The sequence below is a fragment of the Serinus canaria genome, chromosome 27, assembly GCF_022539315.1.
Source record: "Serinus canaria isolate serCan28SL12 chromosome 27, serCan2020, whole genome shotgun sequence".
In the NCBI taxonomy this organism is placed as follows: domain Eukaryota; kingdom Metazoa; phylum Chordata; class Aves; order Passeriformes; family Fringillidae; genus Serinus; species Serinus canaria.
In genome coordinates this window covers 368,909-388,213 of record NC_066340.1, presented here as the reverse complement: position 1 = coordinate 388,213, position 19,305 = coordinate 368,909, and the positions used below count along the sequence as shown (strand labels likewise).

Here is a 19,305-nt window from a genome sequence, read left to right as displayed (position 1 = left end):
ATTTTGTGTTTTTTTTTTTTTTTCCCGCTCCTCCTCGCTGCCCCCGCCACCCCCGGCGCTCCGGCCCCCGAGTCGCTGGGAATCCCGGCCGAAGCCCCCCCCGTGCCCTGGCCGTGCCCTCGCCGTGCCCCCCGTTCCGCCGTGCACTCCAGATGAACCGGCGCGGCGGCGGCAATGGCCCTTGAAGCGCGCCGGGGAGGTGATTTAGGAGAATATTAAAGGCGATGCGGAGCTGCGGCGGCGCCTCTCTCGGGGCGAGCGGCAGGAGCCGCGGCACAGATGGGCCCGGCAGATGAAACATTTCCGTCACATCGGCCCCAGCCGCGCTCGCCGCCTCGGGCTCGGAGCTCAGCCCCGGAATAAAGATCAGCCCCGCGCTCCCGAGGCTGGGCCGGGGAGCGGGGAGGGAGTCTGGGCCCGGTGTCACCCTGGTGTCACCCTGGTGTCACCCCGGGGTCCCTGAGGTGGGGTGGGGTGGTGGCAGGGCTGTGGTTGGGTGGGTTTATGGGGAATCATTAACTGGATAAATCCTGGAGCTTTGGGATGGGACACGGGGATCCTGTTGGGATGGGACGTGGAGTCCCCAGTGGGATGGGATGGGACACATGGATCCCATTGGTGGGACATGGAGACCCCAGTGGGATGGGATGGATCCTGTTGGGATGGGACATGGAGACCCCAGTGGGATGGGACACCTGGACCCTCCTAGGATGGGACATGGATCCCATGGATGGACTGGACCCATGGGATGGGAGACCTGTGGGATTGCCGTGGCGACCCCATTGGGATGGGACTGGAGACCCCATGGGATGGGCACTGGACCTCCAGATGGGAACCTGGACCCCGGATGGGACTGGACCTTGGGATGGGACATGGAGACCCCAGTGGGATGGGATGGATCCCGGTGGGATTGCACGTGGCGACCCCAATGGGATGGGAGATGGAGATTCCAGTGGGATGGGACATGGAGACCCCAATGGGATGGGATGGATCCTGGTGGGATTGCACGTGGCGACCCCATTGGGATGGGACACTTGAGCCCTGTTGGGATCTGATGGATCCTGGTGGGATGGGACATGGAGACCCCGTTGGTATGAGGTGGATCCTGGTGGGATGGGACGTGTGGATCCTGGTGGGATCCTGCTGGGATGGGAGATGCTGGTGGGATAAGACAGACCCTGGTGGGATGGGATTCCCAGTTTGGGGATTCCTGGGACGGGGAGGACAGAGTTGGGGTGACCCCAAATCCATTCCCAGCTCTGAAAAGGGAATCCGATTCCCAATTTCCCGATTCCCATGGATTCCTGGGAATGGGGAGATGGAGTTGGGGTGACCCCAAGTCAAATTCCCAACGACCCCAAATCCAATTCCCAATTCCAGTGACCCCAAATCCATTCCCAGCCTCGAAAGGGTGCCAGATTCCCAATTTCCCGATTCCTGGCAATGGGGAAGGCGCTGCTCCACTTCCCAGTTGTTCCCAGTGTTCCCAGTGCCCCCCACACCACTCCCGGGATCCCTTTTCCCACCTGTCCGCTCCTTCCCAATCCTTCCCATGAAATCCCCCAAAATTGCCATAAAACCCCCAAAATTGCCATAAAACCCCCGAAATTCCCATGAAATCCCCTGAAATTCCCATGAAACCCCTGAAATTTTCGGTAAATCCCCCGAAATTTCCGTAAATCCCCTGAAATTCCCATAAACCCCTCGAAATTTCCATAAAACCCCCCGAAACTTCCATAAATCCCCCAAAATTCCCATGAAATCCCCCAAAATTCCCATAAAATCCCCAAAATTCCCATAAACCCCCGAAATTCCTGTAAAACCCCCAAAATTCCCATAAACCCCCCGAAATTCCCCCAAAACCCCCGAAATTCCCCCAAAACCCCCAAAATTTCCATGAAACCCCCCAAAATTCCCATGAAATCCCCCGAAATTTCCGTAAATCCCCCAAAATTTCCGTAAATCCCCCAAAATTCTGTAAATCCCCCAAATATCCGTAACCCCCGAAATTCCCATAAACCCCCGAAATTCCCATAAACCCCCGAAATTCCCTCCCCGCCCAGCGCAGCAGAGCCCTCATTAAGCCCTAATTAACCAAATTCCAACAAAACCCTTCCTCCTCCTCCTCCTCCTCCTCCTCCTCCTCCTCTCCCCGGATCCCGGGAATTGCAGCGGGCCGGGAGGAGCGGAGCGGAGCCGGGCCAGCCCGGCCGTGCGGGGCTCGGCGTTAATGATTTAATCACAATTAGCATAATTAAGGACCATCTGCGCGGCGCCGTTTGGCAGCGCCAGGCGGGGCCGAGCGCGGCTGCCGCGGGGTTTTAATGCGCTTTTAATTCCCGAGGCTCCTCCGGGGATGGAAATCACAGCTGGGCCCGGGAGCCCCGAAAGTCCCGGGACTGGGAAAGCCAGGCTGGGGTTGGGCCCGGCTTTAGCCCCAGGGCCGGAGGAGAAGGGATCGGGAGGGTTAAAGTCGGGGTTGGGATTGCGGAAGGGAATAAAGTCGGATTTCAGGGATAAATGTGGGGTTTGGGGATAAATTCGGATTTTAGGGATAAATTCGGATTTTAGGGATAAATTTGGATTTGGGGGATAAACTTGGGGTTTAGGGATAAATTCAGATTTTAGGGGTAAATTTGGATTTTTCCCCTCTCCCAGCACAAACCCCAAACCATAACCCAGGGGATTTGGGGTGTTTCTGTGGGATTTGGGGTTTCTGTGAGATTTGGGGTATTTCTGTAGGATTTGGGGTGTTTCTGTAGGATTTGGGGTATTTCTGTGAGATTTGGGGTATTTTTGGTAGGATTTGGGGTGTTTCTGTAGGATTTGGGGTGGCAGCCCCCAGCAGGGCCTGACCCAGTCCCGGTCCCACAGGAGTACCCCGGGTACGGGTGGTGGGTCGGGGAGCTCGGCCGGGAGATCGGGATCGTGCCCCGGGAATTCCTGGAGCCCGCCTTCGAGCTGGAGCCGTGACCGCCCCCGGGACAGGTGAGGGCAGCGGGCAGGTGAGGGGTCAGGTGTGGGGTCTGGGGCCAGGTGTGGGGCCAGGTGTGGGGCCAGGTGTGGGGTCTGGGGTCAGGTGTGGGGCCAGGTGTGGGGCCAGGTGTGGGGTCAGGTGTGGGGTCTGGGGTCAGGTGTGGGGCCAGGTGAGGGGTCAGGTGTGGGGTCAGGTGTGGGGCCTGGGGCCAGGTGTGGGGCCAGGTGTGGGGTCTGGGGTCAGGTGTGGGTCTGGGGTCAGGTGAGGGTCTGGAGCCAGGTGTGGGTTTGGGGCCAAGTCTGGGGCCAGGTGTGGGGTGTGGAGTTTGGGGCAGGTTTGGGATTTGAGGTTTGAGATCCGGGGTATGGGGTTGGGTGTTTGGGATTTGGGGTTTGGGCTGCGGGGTTTCAGATTTGGGATTTGGGGTCAGGTTTGGGATTTGGGGTCAGGTTTGGGATTGGGGTCAGGTTTCAGATTTCGGATTTGGGGTCCCGGATCCATCCCCGTGTGTCCGTGGTGTCCTTGTCTCCATCCCACGTTTTCCCTGGAGCAGGTGGGACCGGGAATGGCAGCGTGGGGACAAGGCCAGCCTGGCCCACGGCATTCCCTGGACCCCACAGATCCCACGGGATTCCTGCAGCAGAGCCACACGTGCAGGACCCAGCGCTGGCACCGAGCGGATTTATCCCAAAAACCCCTCCTGGAGCCATTCCATGGGGAAACTGAGGCACGACGCATCCTGCTTTTCCCAAAAATCCCAGATCCCCCGGAGATCTCCTGCTCTCGTTATCCCGCTTTTCCCAAAAATCCCAGATCCCCCGGAGATCTCCTGCTCTCGTTATCCCGCTTTTCCCAAAAATCCCAGATCCCCTGGAGATCTCCTGCTCTCGTTATCCTGCTTTTCCCAAAAATCCCAGATCCCCCGGAGATCTCCTGCTCTCGTTATCCCGCTTTTCCCAAAAATCCCAGATCCCCTGGAGATCTCCTCTCCGTTATCCCAGCTTTTCCCAAAAATCCCAGATCCCCTGGAGATCTCCTGCTCTCGTTATCCCGCTTTTCCCAAAAATCCCAGATCCCCTGGAGATCCCACATCCAGGTGTTCCCAATCCCACATCCAGGTGTTTTCCCCCAACCCCACATCCAGGTGTTTTCCCTCAATAAATTCCTTTTTCCTCTCCGAGTCTGGTCGCTCTGGGAATGGTTGGGAAGGGTCGGGAAGGGTCGGGAACGGCCCCTTTGCTGTGAGGGTGAATCCAGCGCATCCTCCTCCTGCTTTTCCTGGTTTTTCCTGGTTTTTCCTGGTTTTTCCTGGTTTTTCCTGGTTTTTCCTGGTTTTTCCGCTTTTCCCGGTCTCCCTCCCCTCCCGCCCGATGCTGGCAGGGCCCTGCCGGCCCCAATCCCTCAGGGATTCCCAAGCTGGGCTCAGATCCCTCGGGAATTCGGCTCCGATCCCCCTGGAGGGGATCCCTGGATTCAGATCAGATCCATGGAATCGGGGTGGATCCCTGGATTCGGATCAGATCCCTGGATTCGGATCAGATCCATGGAATCGGGGTGGATCCCTGGGTTCCCAGGGAATCCCGGGCGTGTCCAGGGCAGCGACAGGCTCATGAATATTACTGACTTATGAATATTAATGAGGGGACCAGCCAATCACAGCCGCGCTCGGGGCCCTGAACTCCTCCCACCATTCCCAACATTCCCGACCCTCCCTGGAGCCAAAACCTGCCCAGAACCCGCCCCGAGCCCTGGCTGGGGGTGAGGAATTCCCAAATTCCCAAATCCCGAAATTCCCGGTGCTTCTCCCAGCCCAGAACCCGGAAAATCTCCTCCACTTCCGTCTGAATTTTATCCCTTTATTTTAATTTTTTTTAATTTTTATTTCCTGCCCACACCAAGTGCTGAGGGAGGGGGAGGACACCAACACCCCCCGGGCTGCTCCTGCTTCCCAAAAATCCCTGGAACAGCCCCCGAGGGAACGGGACACAAATTCCAGCCCCGTCCCTCCCTGCTCCCGGTGGGAAGCTCGGCTCCCGAGGTACCAGTCCGGGAATTCCAGAGGGATCTGAGCCCAGTCCGGGATCTGAGCCCAGTCTGGGAATTCCAGAGGGATCCGAGCCCAGTCTGGGAATTCCAGAGGGATCTGAGCAGGAGCAGAGTGAGGAAAACACTGCTGGGAATATCAGGGAATTTCGGGAATGTGCTGCGGAAGAGCTCGGCCACGGCTGGGGCGGCATTCCCAGTGCTCCCAGTGCTCCCAGTGCCTCCGTGCTGATCCCTCTCCCAGCGAGGGCTGTGGGGCCTGGGGGGGCAGAGGGGTCACTCAGTGTCCAGCTGGGAATTCCGGGCTCTCCAGAGGGGTCACTCAGTGTCCAGCTGGGAATTCCGGGCTCTCCAGAGGGGTCACTCCGTGTCCAGCCGGGAATTCCGGGCTCTCCAGAGGGGTCACTCCGTGTCCAGCTGGGAATTCCGGGCTCTCCAGAGGGGTCACTCCGTGTCCAGCTGGGAATTCCGGGCTCTCCAGAGGGGTCACTCCGTGTCCAGCTGGGAATTCCGGGCTCTCCAGAGGGGTCACTCCGTGTCCAGCTGGGAATTCCGGGCTCTCCAGAGGGGTCACTCCGTGTCCGGCCGGGAATTCCGGGCTCTCCAGAGGGGTCACTCCGTGTCCAGCTGGGAATTCCGGGCTCTCCAGAGGGGTCACTCCGTGTCCAGCCGGGAATTCCGGGCTCTCCAGAGGGGTCACTCCGTGTCCGGCCGGACGCTCCGGGCTCTCCGGCCGTGCCTCGTCCATGCCAAAGTCACTCCAGTAGGGGAAGCTCTCCAGGCAGCCCTGGGCACTGCCCAGGCTGGCACAGCTGGAAAAGGGAAGGACCCAGGGAATGTCGGGAAGGATCCAGGGAATGTCGGGAACTCCTGGGCACAGCCCCGCCCGGGCAGCTCCATCCCAGCTGGAAAAGGGGGATGGATGTTCCCATCCCAGGGACACTCCAGCCCCTGGCCTGGGCTCCTCTGCCCTGGGATCCACAGGGAAGAGCTGGGAATGCCCCAGGATCCACAGGGAGGAGCTGGGAATGCCCCGGGATCCACAGGGAGGAGCTGGGAATGCCCCGGGATCCACAGGGAGGAGCTGGGAACGCCCCGGGATCCACAGGGAGGAGCTGGGAACGCCCTGGGATCCACAGGGAGGAGCTGGGAATGCCCCGGGATCCACAGGGAGGAGCTGGGAACGCCCTGGGAGGAGCTGGGAACGCCCTGGGAAGTCCTGGAGCTGTCCCAGGATCCACACCGGGGTCCCAGGGCTGTCCCGGGCTGCTGCTGCCCCTGGCCCGTGCCCAGCCTGGAGCTGTCCCTGCCCTCACCTGGTGGGTCTGTTCCTGTCCCCACCCTCACCTGGAGCAGTCCCTCCCCTCACCTGGTGGGTCCCTGCCCTCACCTGGCGGGTCCCTGCCTGTCCCTGCCCTCACCTGGCTGGTCCCTGCCCATCCCTGCCCTCACCTGTCGGGTCCCTGCCTGTCCCTGCCCTCACCTGGCGGGTCCCTGCCCTGTCCCTGCCCTCACCTGGCGGGTCCCAGCCCTGTCCCTGCCCTCACCTGGCGGGTCCCTGCGGGTCCCTGTCCTCACCTGGCGGGTCCCTGCCCCGCGCTGTCCCCGCGCTGTCCCCAGGCGCAGCCGGCCATGGCGTAGTGCAGGATGGCCTCGGTGACCGAGTGCGGGCCCCGGCCCTGCACGCAGGCCTCGATGGCGGGCACGGGCAGCTGGCTCTGCAGGAACAGGTGCAGGCGGCTGTCGGAGAGCAGCACGGCGCTCTGCACCACCCTGGGGACACACACAGACACCCACGGGTCACCTCTGCTGCCACCCGACACCTGGGGCACCTCTGCTGCCACCTCCCACTGCAGGGACACAGTCACCTCTGGTGGCACCTCCCACCTGGGTCACCTCCCACCTGCAGGGACACAGTCACCTCTGGTGGCACCTTGTCCCCTCCCACCCTGGGCACACAGGGGCACCTCTGCTGTCCCCTCCCACTCTGGGCACACTGGCAGCAAGGACAGCAGGGACACCAGGGGGACAGGAGGGACAGCAGGGGGACAAGAGTGGGACAGGAGGGACAGCAGGGACACCAGGAGGACAGGAGGGAGACCAGGGGGTCAGCAGGGGGACAGGAGGGACAGGAGGGGGACAGCAGGGACACGAGGGACAGGGGACAGCAGGGACACCAGGAGGACAGGAGGGAGACCAGGGGGTCAGCAGGGGGACAGGAGGGACAGGAGGGGGACAGCGGGGGCACAGGAGGGACAGCGGGGACAGCAGGGGGACAGCAGGGACACCAGGGATGGCCACCAGGGCCACCCAGCCCTCCCTGCTGCCACCTCCTGGCCACCCCTGGGCACTGCACCCTCCCCTCAGCCCTTCCCAAATCCCATCCCCTAAACCCCAAATATCCCAAATAACCCCAAACCCCAAATATGCCAACCCCAAACCCCAAATATGCCAACCCCAAACCCCCCAACCCCCACCACCCCCAGCCCCCCCACCTCTCCAGGAAGTGCTGCAGGCCCTGCCGGCGCCTCTCGATGAACTCATCCGTGCTCCCCACGAAGAACGCCGACTTCCCCGGCAGCTCCGGCACCGGCCTGCAAGGACCGGGGGGATCTTTGGGATGGGCCCGGGGGACCCCCGACCCGGCAGGGGGCAGGACCCCCGCAGCCATTACACCAGGCCGCAGCCCTCACACCAGGCCGCGGCCCTCACACCAGGCCCCAGCCCTCACACCAGGCCCCAGCCCTCACACCAGGTTGGAGCCCTCACACCAGGCCGGAGCCCTCACCACCCAGGCCCGCGGACCCTCACACCAGGCCCCAGCCCTCACACCAGGTTGGAGCCCTCACACCAGGCCGGAGCCCTCACACCAGGCCGCAGCCCTCCCCAGCAGCCCTTACACGCGGAGCCCTCACACCAGGCCGCGGCCCTCACACCAGGCCGGGGCCCTCACACCAGGCCGCAGCCCTCACACCAGGCCACAGCCCTCACACCAGGCCACAGCCCTCACACCAGGCCACAGCCCTCACACCAGGCCCACAGCCTTCACACCAGGCCCCAGCCCTCACACCAGGCCCCAGCCCTCACACCAGGCCGGAGCCCTTACACGAGGCCGGCGTTCCGCTGGAGCTGCCGCCGCAGCCACACGAACTCGCGGTAGCGGCGCCGCACGCAGGAGGTCTTGGCGGTGAAGGCCTTGCTGTTGGTCTGGGGAAAGCACCGAGACAGAGGGATCCATGAGGATTCCTGGGAGGGATCATCCCTGGGAGAGAGCCCTGAGGGATCACTGGGAATCATCCCTGGAAGGCATCACTGGGTGAGATCCCTGGGAATTGAGGGTGAGGGATCCAGGATGGGAATGATCCCTGGGAATTCTCCATGGGATCGAGGAAGAGGATCTCAGTCCCTGTGGGATCCCCTCGAAGCCGGATCGAGGAGCCAGCCCAGGACAGCATCCCGAGGATTCCCCTCCATTCCCTTGGGACAATCCTGCCCCAGAGCCTGTCCCAGGGCTCATCCCGACCCCATTCCCTTGGGATAACCCCAGAGCCTCTCCTGGGGCTCATCCCGACCCCATTCCCTCGGGATGACCCCAGAGGCTGTCCCAGGGCTCATCCCGACCCCTTCCCCTCCATTCCCTCATCCCGATCCCACCCCAGGGCCTATCCCAGGGCTGATCCCAATCCCATCCCCTCCATTCCCTCGGGATAACCCCAGAGCCTCTCCTGTCCCGGGGCTGATCCCACTCCCGGCTCACGTGCAGGAAGATCTTGTAATCCACGTAGGAATTCCAGGAGCCCTCGTTCTGCACCCGCGGATCCTGCACCCGCACCGTGGTCAGCTCCTGCGGGGAACCGGCACCGGGTCAGGGATCCACCCCATTCCTGCTTCCCTGGGACTCCCTGGGATGGGATCGGGGATCCACTCCATTCCTGCTTCCCTGGGGTTCCCTGGGATGGGATCAGGGATCCACCCCATTCCTGCTTCCCTGGGATGGGATCGGGGATCCACCCCATTCCTGCTTCCCTGGGATGGGATCAGGGATCCACCTGGGCCTGCTTCCCTGGGATGGGATATGGGGCTCTGGGAACAGGGATCCACCCCATTCCTGCTTTCCCAGCTTCCCAGAAATGGGATCAGGGGCTCAGAAAACCGGGATCCACCCCATTCCTGCTTCTCCAGCTTCCCGGGGATGGCACAGAAACTTCCAGACATTCCCATTCCCATTCCCAGTTTTCCAGACATTCCCATTCCCATTCCCAGTTTTCCAGACATTCCCATTCCCAGTTTTCCAGACATTCCCACTCCCAGTTTTCCAGACGTTCCCATTCCCAGTTTTCCAGACGTTCCCATTCCCAGTTTTCCAGACATTCCCATTCCCAGTTTTCCAGACGTTCCCATTCCCAGTTTTCCAGACGTTCCCTTTCCCATTCCCAGTTTTCCAGACGTTCCCATTCCCAGTTTTCCAGACATTCCCACTCCCAGTTTTCCAGACATTCCCATTCCCAGTTTCCCAGACATTCCCATTCCCAGTTTTCCAGACATTCCCATTCCCATTCCCAGTTTTCCAGACGTTGCCATTCCCACTCCCAGCTGCCCCCAGACTCGGCCCCACGTTCCCCCAGGAATTCTCCACAGAGATGGAATTCCCAAGAATTCCAAGGTTCCGGGATCAGGGATAAGCCAGGACTGCTCCTCACTTCCTCCTGGTTCTCCAACATCCTAGAGCCAGAGCCCAGCGGGAAACATCTGGGAATAATAAAAAAAAAAATGGATTTAGAGAAATCCTTTCTGTGGGTTTTCCACGGATTCTGCCTCCCCCAGAATTCCGGGATCCTGCAGGTTTTGGGAATACTGGAAATCCCTGGAATCTGGGGATTAAATCTGCTCAATTTAGGGCGCTCTGGGATTCCCAGTTTGGGGTTGTTCTCCTCAGATTTGGGATTTTCCAGGGCTCTGCTGCCTCTCACCTGCCCGAGACTGGGGTTCAAGGAGAGAATTCCAGGGAAATTCCTCATTTCCAGGGAAATTCCTGCCTGGGAAAGCGCTCACGGTTACCTCGGGCTCCTTTCCTTTCATCCCGATCCATCCCTGAACACCTTTCCCAACCCTCTGGAACAGCAGGAATCCTCATTCCCACCCCTGGAAAACCCTCCAGAGCCAGAAAAAAAAAACTGGGAATGAACCCCGGTTATTCCCGATTTTCCTTGGACACGCCAGAACACTGGAAATTGGTTTTTTTCAGGATTTTTTTCAGGATCTTTTGCCTACCAGGGAAGGAGAGGATTCCTCATCCCAGCCCATTCCCCCCTCCCGCACCACGAGTCCCAAAACCCCGGGAAAAGCCGGGAAAACGGGGATGAATCCCAAATGTTCCCTTCCCACGCTTGGAGAACACCGCGGGGGAACTCCCGGGGCTGTTTTCCCTTCCCGGGGAAGACAAAGATTCCTGGGGACAGGGACCGGAGCCGGGCCCGGCCCCAAACCGGGAGAGGCCGCGGACCGGGAGCCCCAAATCCCCGGGAAAAGCCGGGAAAACGGGAACGAACCCCAGCTCTTCCTTTTCCTGGCAGGCGCCGCGGGGGAATTCCGGGGCTGGTGGGGAATCCTCGGCACGGGGATCGGAGCCGCGGCCCGGGCCGGACCCCAGCCCCGGGTCCGGGAGAGGCCGCGGACCGGGGGTGAGGCCCAGCCCCGGGCCGACCCCGCCGGGAGAGGCCGCGGACCGGGGGTGAGGCCCAGCCCCGCGCCGCCGCCTCCTCCCGGGGGTTCGGGGACACCGGGAGCCCCCGAGGGGACCCGGGGACCCCCCAAATTGGCGCCCTCCCCTCAGGGCCCCTCACCTCGCACCACCCGCGGCCCCTTTAAGCGGCGGCGGCCGCGCGCGGTTTTATGGCATGGGTGGTGCCGGAAGTTCCGGTGCGATGCATGCTGGGAGTTGTAGTCCGGACGTTCCTGTGGTTCCCGGGTGCCACTCCTGCCTCGGGACGAGGAGGGGCTGGAGCACCTGAGGGAGCTGGGAATGTTTATCCTGGAGAAAAGAGAGATCAGGAGGGACCTTCTGGCTCTCCACAAGTCCCTGGCAGACGGGGCAGCCGTGGCGGTCAGGCTCTGCTTCCAGGGAATGGGGACAGGAGGAAAGGGAATGGCCTCGAGCGGGCATCAGCAGGAATTTCTCCGTGGAAATGGGAATAGAGCACGGGCACAGCTGCCCAGGGCGGTGCTGGAGTCCCCATCCCCAAAGGGATGGTTGGACTTGGCGATCTCCGAGAGCTTTTCCAGCCTCAGCGATTCCAAGATTCCCTAAGTAAGATTATTTATGGAGCCCATAAACGGGACCTTCCCTGGGCGCTGGCACGGGTTGGGCAGGGCCCACTGGAGGTGGCACTCGGGGCTCTGACCTGAGGGACAAAGGAGCCTTTGGGTCACGGCTTGAACTCAAAGACTTTCTCACCGTTAATTACTCTAATTATTTAGTTAACAACGGGCACGGAGAGGCCTGACCATTCCCGGACTACATCTCCCATCACGCCTCGCGAGAGAGCGGAGGACAACACCTCCCATCACACCTCGCGAGCACGCAGCGCCGCCGTTTCCAGGGACTACATCTCCCATCACACCTCGCGCCCCACAACGGAACGCACTGCGGCTCAGCCGCGGCGCGGACTACACCTCCCGGCGTACCCCGCGCGGGCGCTGCGCAGGCGCGGTGCGCGCGGCGGGCAGCGGCGCTGGCCGGGCTCTTTTGTTCAGGGCGGCGGACGGAGCGCGGCCAGGCCCGGGCCCCCCCCGACCCCCGAGCGCGCCCCCCGCGCCCCTTCCCTCGGACACCGGCGGCGGGGCTGTGCAAGGTCAGCGGGGAACCGGCACCGCCCGCGGGGGGGGGCGCGGCGGCGACTGGCAGCGTGGAGGGGGGGGGGGGTCGGTGGTGAGGGGGGTGAGGGGGGGCGGGGCGGCCGTGGGGGGAGGGGAGAGGGGAAAGGGGGGCTGGGAGAGGAGTGAGGGGGGTTTGGGGGCGGGGAGGGGTGGGGGGAGAGGGGCATGGGGTCAGGGAGGGGGTTTGGGGAGGGGGTTTGGGGTGAGGGTCGGTGCAGAGAGGGATTTGGGGCTGGGGTCAGTGCAGGGATGGATTTGGGGGTGGATTTGGGGATGGGCGTGCAGGGTGGATTTGGGAGGGATTTGGGGCTGGGGTCAGTGCAGAGAGGGATTCCGGGTGATGGGGAAGGGGTCAGCAATGGGTTTTGATTTGTGAGAGAAAAATCTGGGATTAGTGGACGAAAAAGGGGAATTTCTGAGGAGCAAAAAGGTGGGATTTGTGAGGGGGGAAAAAACTGGGGTTTGTGAGGGAAAAACCTGGGGATTTGTGGGAAAAAGGGGAAGGGGAAAAAGGGGAATTTGTGAGGGAAAACTGGGATTTGTGAGGGAAAAGTGGCATTTGGCAGGGAGAAAAACTGGGATTTGTGAGGGGGAAAGTGGCATTTGTGAGGGGAAAAAACTGGGATTAGTGGAGGAAAAAGGGGATTTGTGAGGGGGAAAGTGGCATTTGTGAGGGGAAAAAACTGGGATTAGTGGAGGAAAAAGGGGATTTGTGAGGGGAAAAGTGGCATTTGTGAGGGAAAAACTGAGATTTGTGAGGGGAAAGTGGCATTTGTGAGGGGCAAAACCTGGGATTAATGGAGGAGAAAGGGGATTTGTGAGGGGATAAGTGGCATTTGTGAGGGGAAAGTGGCATTTGTGAGGGGCAAAACCTGGGATTAGTGGAGGAAAAAGGGGATTTGTGAGGGAAAAGTGTGATTTTGGGGGACGGGGCTTTAAACCCGCCGTGGGGTGCGGGCAGGGGTCTCGGTGGGAAGCGGGACCGGGGAGGGACCAGCGACAGCTTTTGGCGGGAAACGGGAAAAATCCCGGGAATCCGGGAATTGGGGGCGGGGCTGGGGCCGGGAATGTGCTGGGAGGGGAGGAGGAGCTGCTTTGGGGGAAATCTGCGGGATTTCGGGGAGCTGGGAAGCGTTTCTGGCATCCCGGCGGGTTTGTGTGTCTGGAGAAGGAGCTGGGGAAGGTTTTCCCAGGGAAAAGCGGATTCAGAGCCGGGGTTATCCCGGGGATCTTCCCCGTGGGGGAGTTTTGGGTGGCAGAAAAGGGGATTTTGGGGGTGAGAAAAAGGGAATTCCCTCTGGGATGGGTTTGGGAGCAGCTCCGTGCGTTCCTGTAAAACGGAGGGATCCCAGCATAAAAATTGGGATTCTGGTGGGTTAACTCTGGGATTGGCTGTGAAGTGTGGGAAAAGAATAGGGATAAACCCCCAAATTCCTCTGGAAATTGAGAGGGGAGGGTTGGGCTCCTGGAATTCACGGAATTCAGCTCTGGGGCTGCTCCAGCCGCTGGGAAATGCCCAAAAAAACACCTGGGAATGGGCTTGGAATGCAGCCCTTGGGAATTCCTTGTGGGAATCTGGGAAGAATGGATCCCAAAATGTTCAGAACCCAGGCTTTTCCCAGCTCGGAATCCAGGGATTTCCTGGCTCTGAATCCAGAATATTCCCAGCTCCGAATCCCAGGTTTTCCCAGCCAGCACTGGATGGAATTCCAGGAATTTTTGATTCCCTGACCGGCTGTGGGATGAAGAGCTGGATAAACATCCCAGAGCATCCCTGATCCAGCAAGGGAATGACCACGGAGAGGTCGGGATCTGGGAATGTGCCCTGGGATTAGTTGGGATTAACAGGTGATGGGATTTGAGTCCCTGTGAACCCCTGGAGTTCGCAGAAATCCCACTTTTCCCCAGGATTTCCATCCCAGGCAAGGCAGGGAGAGAAATCCCTGGAGGAGGGGATTATCCCACTTTTCCCAAGGGCTGAAGGGCGGCTCCAGGAGTTCAGGAATGAGCTGGAAAAATTTGGGAAAGGCTGGGGAAAAAAAAAAAAAAAAAAAAAAAAAAATTCATGGAATTCTGAAATTGAAGAGTGGGGAAGGCAAAAATCCAAATCTTTGTGTCAGAATCCTGCTGTCACTCCAGCGGGAATGCTCTGGGAATTCCCACCTGGATTCCTGCCCCAATCCCAGCTTTTTTTCCCCGTTTCTGGCGGGAATATCTCAGTGTTCCCAAGGAGCTCCAGTGGGGCAGGGAGAGAAAACCCTGGAGTGGGAATATCCCCGTGTTCCCAAGGAAAATCCCGGAGTTTCTGAGGAGCTCCAGCAGGGCAGGGAGAGAAGAACCTGGGTGGAAAAATCCCAGTGTTCCTGGGGAAAATCCCAGTGTTCCCAGGGAAAATGTCAGTATTCCCAAGAAAATGCCAGTGTTCCCAGGGAAGATCCCAGTGTTCCCAGGGAAATCCTAATGTTTCGCAGGGGAAAATCCCAGTATTCCCGAGGAAAATCCCAGTGTTCCCAGGGAAGATCCCAGCATTCCCAAGGAAATCCCAGTGTTTCCCAGGGGAAAATCCCAGTATTCCCAAGGAAATCCTAGTGTTTCCCAGGGGAAAATCCCAGTATTCCCAAGGAAAATCCCAGCGTTCCCAGCCTCCCGCTGACCCCGCATCCCGGGATTTGCCCCCGCAGCAGCCCGGGAAAGCGGAGAAGCTGGCCAGCACAATGGGAAAAAAGCAGAACAAGAAGAAGGTGGAGGAGGTGCTGGAGGAGGAGGAGGAGGAGTACGTGGTGGAGAAGGTGCTGGACCGGCGCGTGGTCAAGGGCAAGGTGGAATACCTGCTCAAGTGGAAGGGCTTCTCCGAGTGAGTCATTCCCTGCGGATCCGCCGCTGGAACGGGGCTGGGGGGGCACGGGGAGGGCACAATCCCGGTGTTCCCAAGGAAAATCACGGTGTTCCCACAAAAACCGTGTTGTTCCGAAGGATTTCCCATCCCAGGGAGAGCAAGGAGAGAAAACCATGGAAAATCCCGGTGTTCCCAAGGAAAATCCCGATGTTCCCAAGGAAAATCCCAGTGTTCCCAAGGAAAATCCCAGTGTTCTGGAAAATCCTGGTGTTCCCAAGGAAAATCCCGGTGTTCCCAAGGAAAATCCCAGTGTTCTGGAAAATCCCAGTGTTCCCAAGGAAAATCCCAGTGTTCTGGAAAATCCCAGTGTTCCCAAGGAAAATCCCGATGTTCCCAAGGAAAATCCCAGTGTTCTGGAAAATACCAGTGTTCCCAAGGAAAATCCCAGTGTTCTGGAAAATCCCAGTGTTCTGGAAAATCCTGGTGTTCCCACTAAAATCCTGCTGCTCTCAAGGATTTCCCACCCCAGGGAGAGCAGGGAGAGAAAACCATGGAAAATCCCGGTGTTCCCAAGGAAAATCCCAATGTTCCCACAAAAATCCTACTGCTCTCAAAGATTTCCTGTCCCAGGGAGACCGGGGAGAAAAATTCCTGGAAAATCCCGGTGTTCCCAAGCAAAATCCCAGTGTTCCCACAAAAACTGTGTTGTTCCCAAGGATTTCCCATCCCAGGGAGAGCAGGGAGAAAACCATGGAAAATCCCAGTGTTCCCACAAAAATCATGTTGTTCCAAAGGATTTCCCACCACAAGGAGAGCAGGGAGAGAAAATCATGGAAAATCCCGGTGTTCCCAAGCAAAATCCCAGTGTTCTGGAAAATCCTGGTGTTCCCAAGGAAAATGGCAGTGTTCCCACAAAAATTGTGTTGTTCCCAAGGATTGCCCATCTCAGGGAGAGCAGGGAGAAAAATTCCTGGAAAATGCCGGTGTTCCCAAGGAAAATCCCAGTGTTCCCAAGGATTTCCCATCCCAGGGAGAGAAAATCCTGGAAAATCCCAGTGTACCAGAGTGGGAAATCCCATTCCAAGCTGGAAGCAGATCCTGGAGGGATTTCCCCCCTCAGTCCCAGTGTGGGATCCCAGGAATTCTCTCCTGAGAAGGGAATTTCCTCCCTTTCCTCCAGGCTCTGAATCCAGAGTTTTCCCAGCCAGCGCTGGATGGATTTTTGGGAATTTTTGATTCCCTGAGCAGCTGTGGAAGCTGAGAAAACTCTGGGATGGAGAGGTGGATAAAGATCCCTGCTCCAGCGAGGGGATTGTCCATGGGGAGCTCGGGATGTGGGAATTGGGTCCGGCATTCCCACCTGGATCACTCCAAACATCCTCAGCATCCCGGCGGTGCCACATCCGGGATTTTCCGGGCTGGGAGAACCGGGAAAAGTGAGGGATTTGTGTTTGCTGGCAGCGAGGACAACACCTGGGAGCCCGAGGAGAACCTGGACTGCCCGGATCTGATCGCGGAATTCCTGCAATCCCAGAAAACCGCCCACGAGAGCGAGAAGTCCGAGGGCAGCAAGCGCAAGGCCGAGTCAGACACGGAGGACAAAGGGGAGGAGAGCAAACCAAAGAAGAAGAAGGAAGAGGTGAGGCTGGAGTGGGGTCCTGGAAAAAGGATTCCGAGGAAAAACCATGGAAAAGCCGTTTTTTTGGTGCCCGGAAAAGCCATTCCAAGGGGTTTTTCCGAGGAATGGGAGGCTGGAGAGTTGGGAAGGAGGAAGGAGGGGATGGCTGAGCTTGGCTTGGCGAGTCTCCCAGTCTGATCCCAGTTTCACCAGTTCCCTGTGTCCTTTCCAACCATCCCTTATCCCAGTCCCTCTCCAGCTCTCCCTGGATCCTTCCCTTCCCCACCTGAGCCTTCCCAGCTCCCCTGGAGCCCCGGGAACATCCCCACATCCTTGGAATCCCAGCCCGATCCTCCCTGCCCATCCCCCGAGCCGGGAATGTCGCTCTGGGAATTCACAAATGGAATTTTCTCCCTTTTTTCCCCCCCTTTTCCCAGTCGGAGAAACCGCGAGGCTTCGCCCGAGGCTTCGAGCCGGAGCGGATCATCGGAGCCACGGATTCCAGCGGGGAGCTGATGTTCCTGATGAAGTGGTGAGGGCTCCAGGGGGCTGGCACCTCCCCCAGGGGATCATCCCAGTGGGGGAACTGTGTGGGATCAGGGATTGTCCCTCTGTGCCGTGCCCACTGCTGGAAAGAGAGGCTGGAGCGTGGCCAGGGAAGGGTTTGGAGCTCCAGGAGCGGCTGAGGGAGTGGGAATGTTGGTCCTGGAGAAAAGAGGGATCAGGAGGGGACATCAGGCTCTGATCCCAGGGAGGGTCAGGGGGTTGGGGTCAGGGTTTAGGTTTGGGGTTCAGGGTTTGGGGTTAGGGACATCCTGAGCCCCTCAGGAACTCCACTCCCTTCTGGTCCCTGATTTTTCCCATTCCTTCTTTTCTCCTCCCTCACTTCCCTTTCCTCTCACACACCAAGAAGAACTAGGACGAGGCCGACCTGGTGCCCACCAAGGGTTTAGGGTCAGGGTTTAGGGTCAGGGTCAGTGTTCCCTGGGACATCCAGGGAATTCCCTTCTCCTGCTGCTCCCTCCTGAGCCCCTGTCCTGTCCCTGCAGGAAGAACTCTGACGAGGCCGACCTGGTGCCCACCAAGGGTCAGGGTTTAGGGTCAGGGTTTAGGGTCAGGGTCAGTGTTCCCTGGGACATCCAGGGAATTCCCTTCTCCTGCTGCTCCCTCCCTGAGTCCCTGTCTCTGCCCCACAGGAAGAACTCTGACGAGGCCGACCTGGTGCCCGCCAAGGAAGCCAACATCAAGTGCCCGCAGGTGGTGATCTCGTTCTACGAGGAGAGGTTGACATGGCACTCCTACCCCTCAGAGGACGATGACAAGAAGGAGGACAAGAACTAAGCCCCGGTGGCCCCCGCTCCGGGCAGCTCTGGGGGTTTTTTTTGGGAAGACGATCCGAACTTTGTGGGGTGTGAGCAAAGGAGGGGTTTGGAGGTGCCCTGGAAGAGCCCCCCCAGCCCGGTGTCTGTGCCCTGCAGCCACTGCTCTGCTCCCTGCCAGATTCCCAGCAGCATCCCGTGGAATTCCAGATTCCACGGGGGAGGGGGGGAGGGAGGGAGGGAGGGAGGGAGGGAGAGCCAAGGGGATGGGGTGGGAATCCTGGGCTGGGGGGGTCTCAGAGCAGTGGGAGCGGAAGCAAAGCCCCTTCCATGAAGGACTGGCCGGGATGGCCGGGCTGGGACTGGGACTGGGACTGGGAATGCAGAGGGAGCCTGCTTCCCCTCCAGAGCCCATCCCACAGCCCCCAGCCCCGTTCCCAGTAGTGTTAACTCTGCATTTTTAAGGCGTAGCATGTGTGTAGGTCTTTGGATTCTGATTTTTATTTTCCTTTTCCATTTTTTTCCCTTTTTTTTTTTTTTTTCCTTTCCTTTCTTTTTGGCTATTTCCTGGTGTTATCCTTTGGGAAGGAAGGGAGGGATTTTGGGGGGAATTCAATCACTTTTAATCAAGGAGGGAAATGAGGTCTGGTGATGACATTTCCAGATAATTTCCATATTTTTGGGGTTTGTTTGTTTTTAAAAAAAAGAACCTGAATTCATTTTTTTTTCTAAAAAAATCCTGAATTCAGCAAAGAAAATCAATGGATTAAAAAAAAATAAAGGGAGAAGATTCCAGAATTGCTGCCAGCACTGGGGACAGAGACACTGAAACTGTGAATGTCCAAAATGCCTGGAGCTGACCCTCGAGCGATTTTTAGGGGGATTTTGGGGAACAGGGGAGGGAACGGCTGGGGCGGGAGGGGAGACTTTGTGAAAATGCAACTTTGTGATTCTGTATCGTCCTGCAGCAGAACTGCCACTCCTGACAGTGCATTGTATGGGGGGGATGATGGATTTTAACCCTTTGATTGCCTTTTTAACCCTTTTTTCTTTCCGTTCTAAGGTGCTACTTCTCCAAATTAGAGGGGGGGAAAAAATAATCTCAAGAAAAAAGAGATTTCCTGAGTTTCTGACCACTTGTTCTTTTTCCCACTCTGGATTTTCCTGCCCAGCCAGCAGGGAGGGAGTGTGGGAGGAGAGGAACCAAGAGCAGCACAAGCAAAAACCCAGTCAGTCCCAACTTCTCCCCAGAGCGAGGCTGGGAGGGAGCTGCTTTCCCAGAACCTCGGGGGGGTTTTGATTTTTGAAATCAGATTTATTTCCCAAATCCTGAACTATTTAAGTGACTCCAGGGGTGGGATCTCGACGTGCATTGTACAAACCTTTTTTATGAGCATGTGTTTGGGTTCCTGTGCAAAAATCCGTGTGCAAATGTAAAAGTTCGTGTTTGGATTTTAACTTCATACCGAGCTCTGTCCAGTTTTTATTTTGGATTTTTTGGTTTTGATTTGATTTTTTTTTTTGTCTCAATAAAATTTTAGATTTATAAATCCTGATTTTAAATTTTTTTTTTATTATTATTTTTTTTAATCTTTTCTTTACCTTGCTCCCTTTCCTCCAGCGATGAGTGACCAGG

At 58.4% G+C, this 19,305-nt stretch overlaps 3 protein-coding genes across 14 annotated transcripts in view; 2 read left to right on the top strand and 1 right to left on the bottom strand.

Moving 5' to 3' along the window:
• The window catches only part of SKAP1 (src kinase associated phosphoprotein 1), a 64,396-nt gene extending 60,438 nt beyond the window's left edge, over positions 1-3,958 (top strand). Inside the window, exons 11-12 of the mRNA XM_050985509.1 lie at positions 2,875-2,988; positions 3,531-3,958. Coding sequence (XP_050841466.1) covers positions 2,875-2,973 — 99 coding nt within the window. The 3' untranslated portion in view covers positions 2,974-2,988; positions 3,531-3,958. The remainder of the gene's footprint in view (positions 1-2,874; positions 2,989-3,530) is intronic.
• Positions 3,959-4,819: 861 nt separating this feature from the next.
• Positions 4,820-10,953, bottom strand: SNX11 (sorting nexin 11). Of its 12 annotated transcripts, none has more exons than XM_050985901.1 (8): positions 10,864-10,953; positions 9,991-10,052; positions 9,721-9,769; positions 8,778-8,864; positions 8,127-8,227; positions 7,516-7,614; positions 6,599-6,793; positions 4,820-5,832 (listed from the first exon to the last, which is right to left on the bottom strand). In XM_050985901.1, exons 3-8 carry the CDS (start codon positions 9,739-9,741, stop codon positions 5,343-5,345), a joined length of 993 nt encoding a protein of 330 aa, XP_050841858.1. In that variant the 5' UTR covers positions 9,742-9,769; positions 9,991-10,052; positions 10,864-10,953; the 3' UTR covers positions 4,820-5,342. The 12 variants fall into 12 exon arrangements, with proteins under 12 accessions (XP_050841858.1, XP_050841859.1, XP_050841861.1 ...); XM_050985902.1 differs by having other exon boundaries at positions 9,991-10,056; positions 10,864-10,939; XM_050985904.1 differs by lacking the exon at positions 10,864-10,953 and adding an exon at positions 10,570-10,712.
• A 786-nt stretch (positions 10,954-11,739) lies between these two features.
• CBX1 (chromobox 1) lies at positions 11,740-17,885 on the top strand. Its single transcript, XM_050985928.1, has 5 exons — positions 11,740-11,871; positions 14,578-14,750; positions 16,194-16,371; positions 16,788-16,882; positions 17,547-17,885. The coding sequence occupies exons 2-5, from the start codon at positions 14,611-14,613 to the stop codon at positions 17,689-17,691; spliced, it is 558 nt and encodes a 185-aa protein (XP_050841885.1). The 5' UTR covers positions 11,740-11,871; positions 14,578-14,610; the 3' UTR covers positions 17,692-17,885.
• The last annotated feature ends 1,420 nt before the right edge of the window (positions 17,886-19,305 follow it).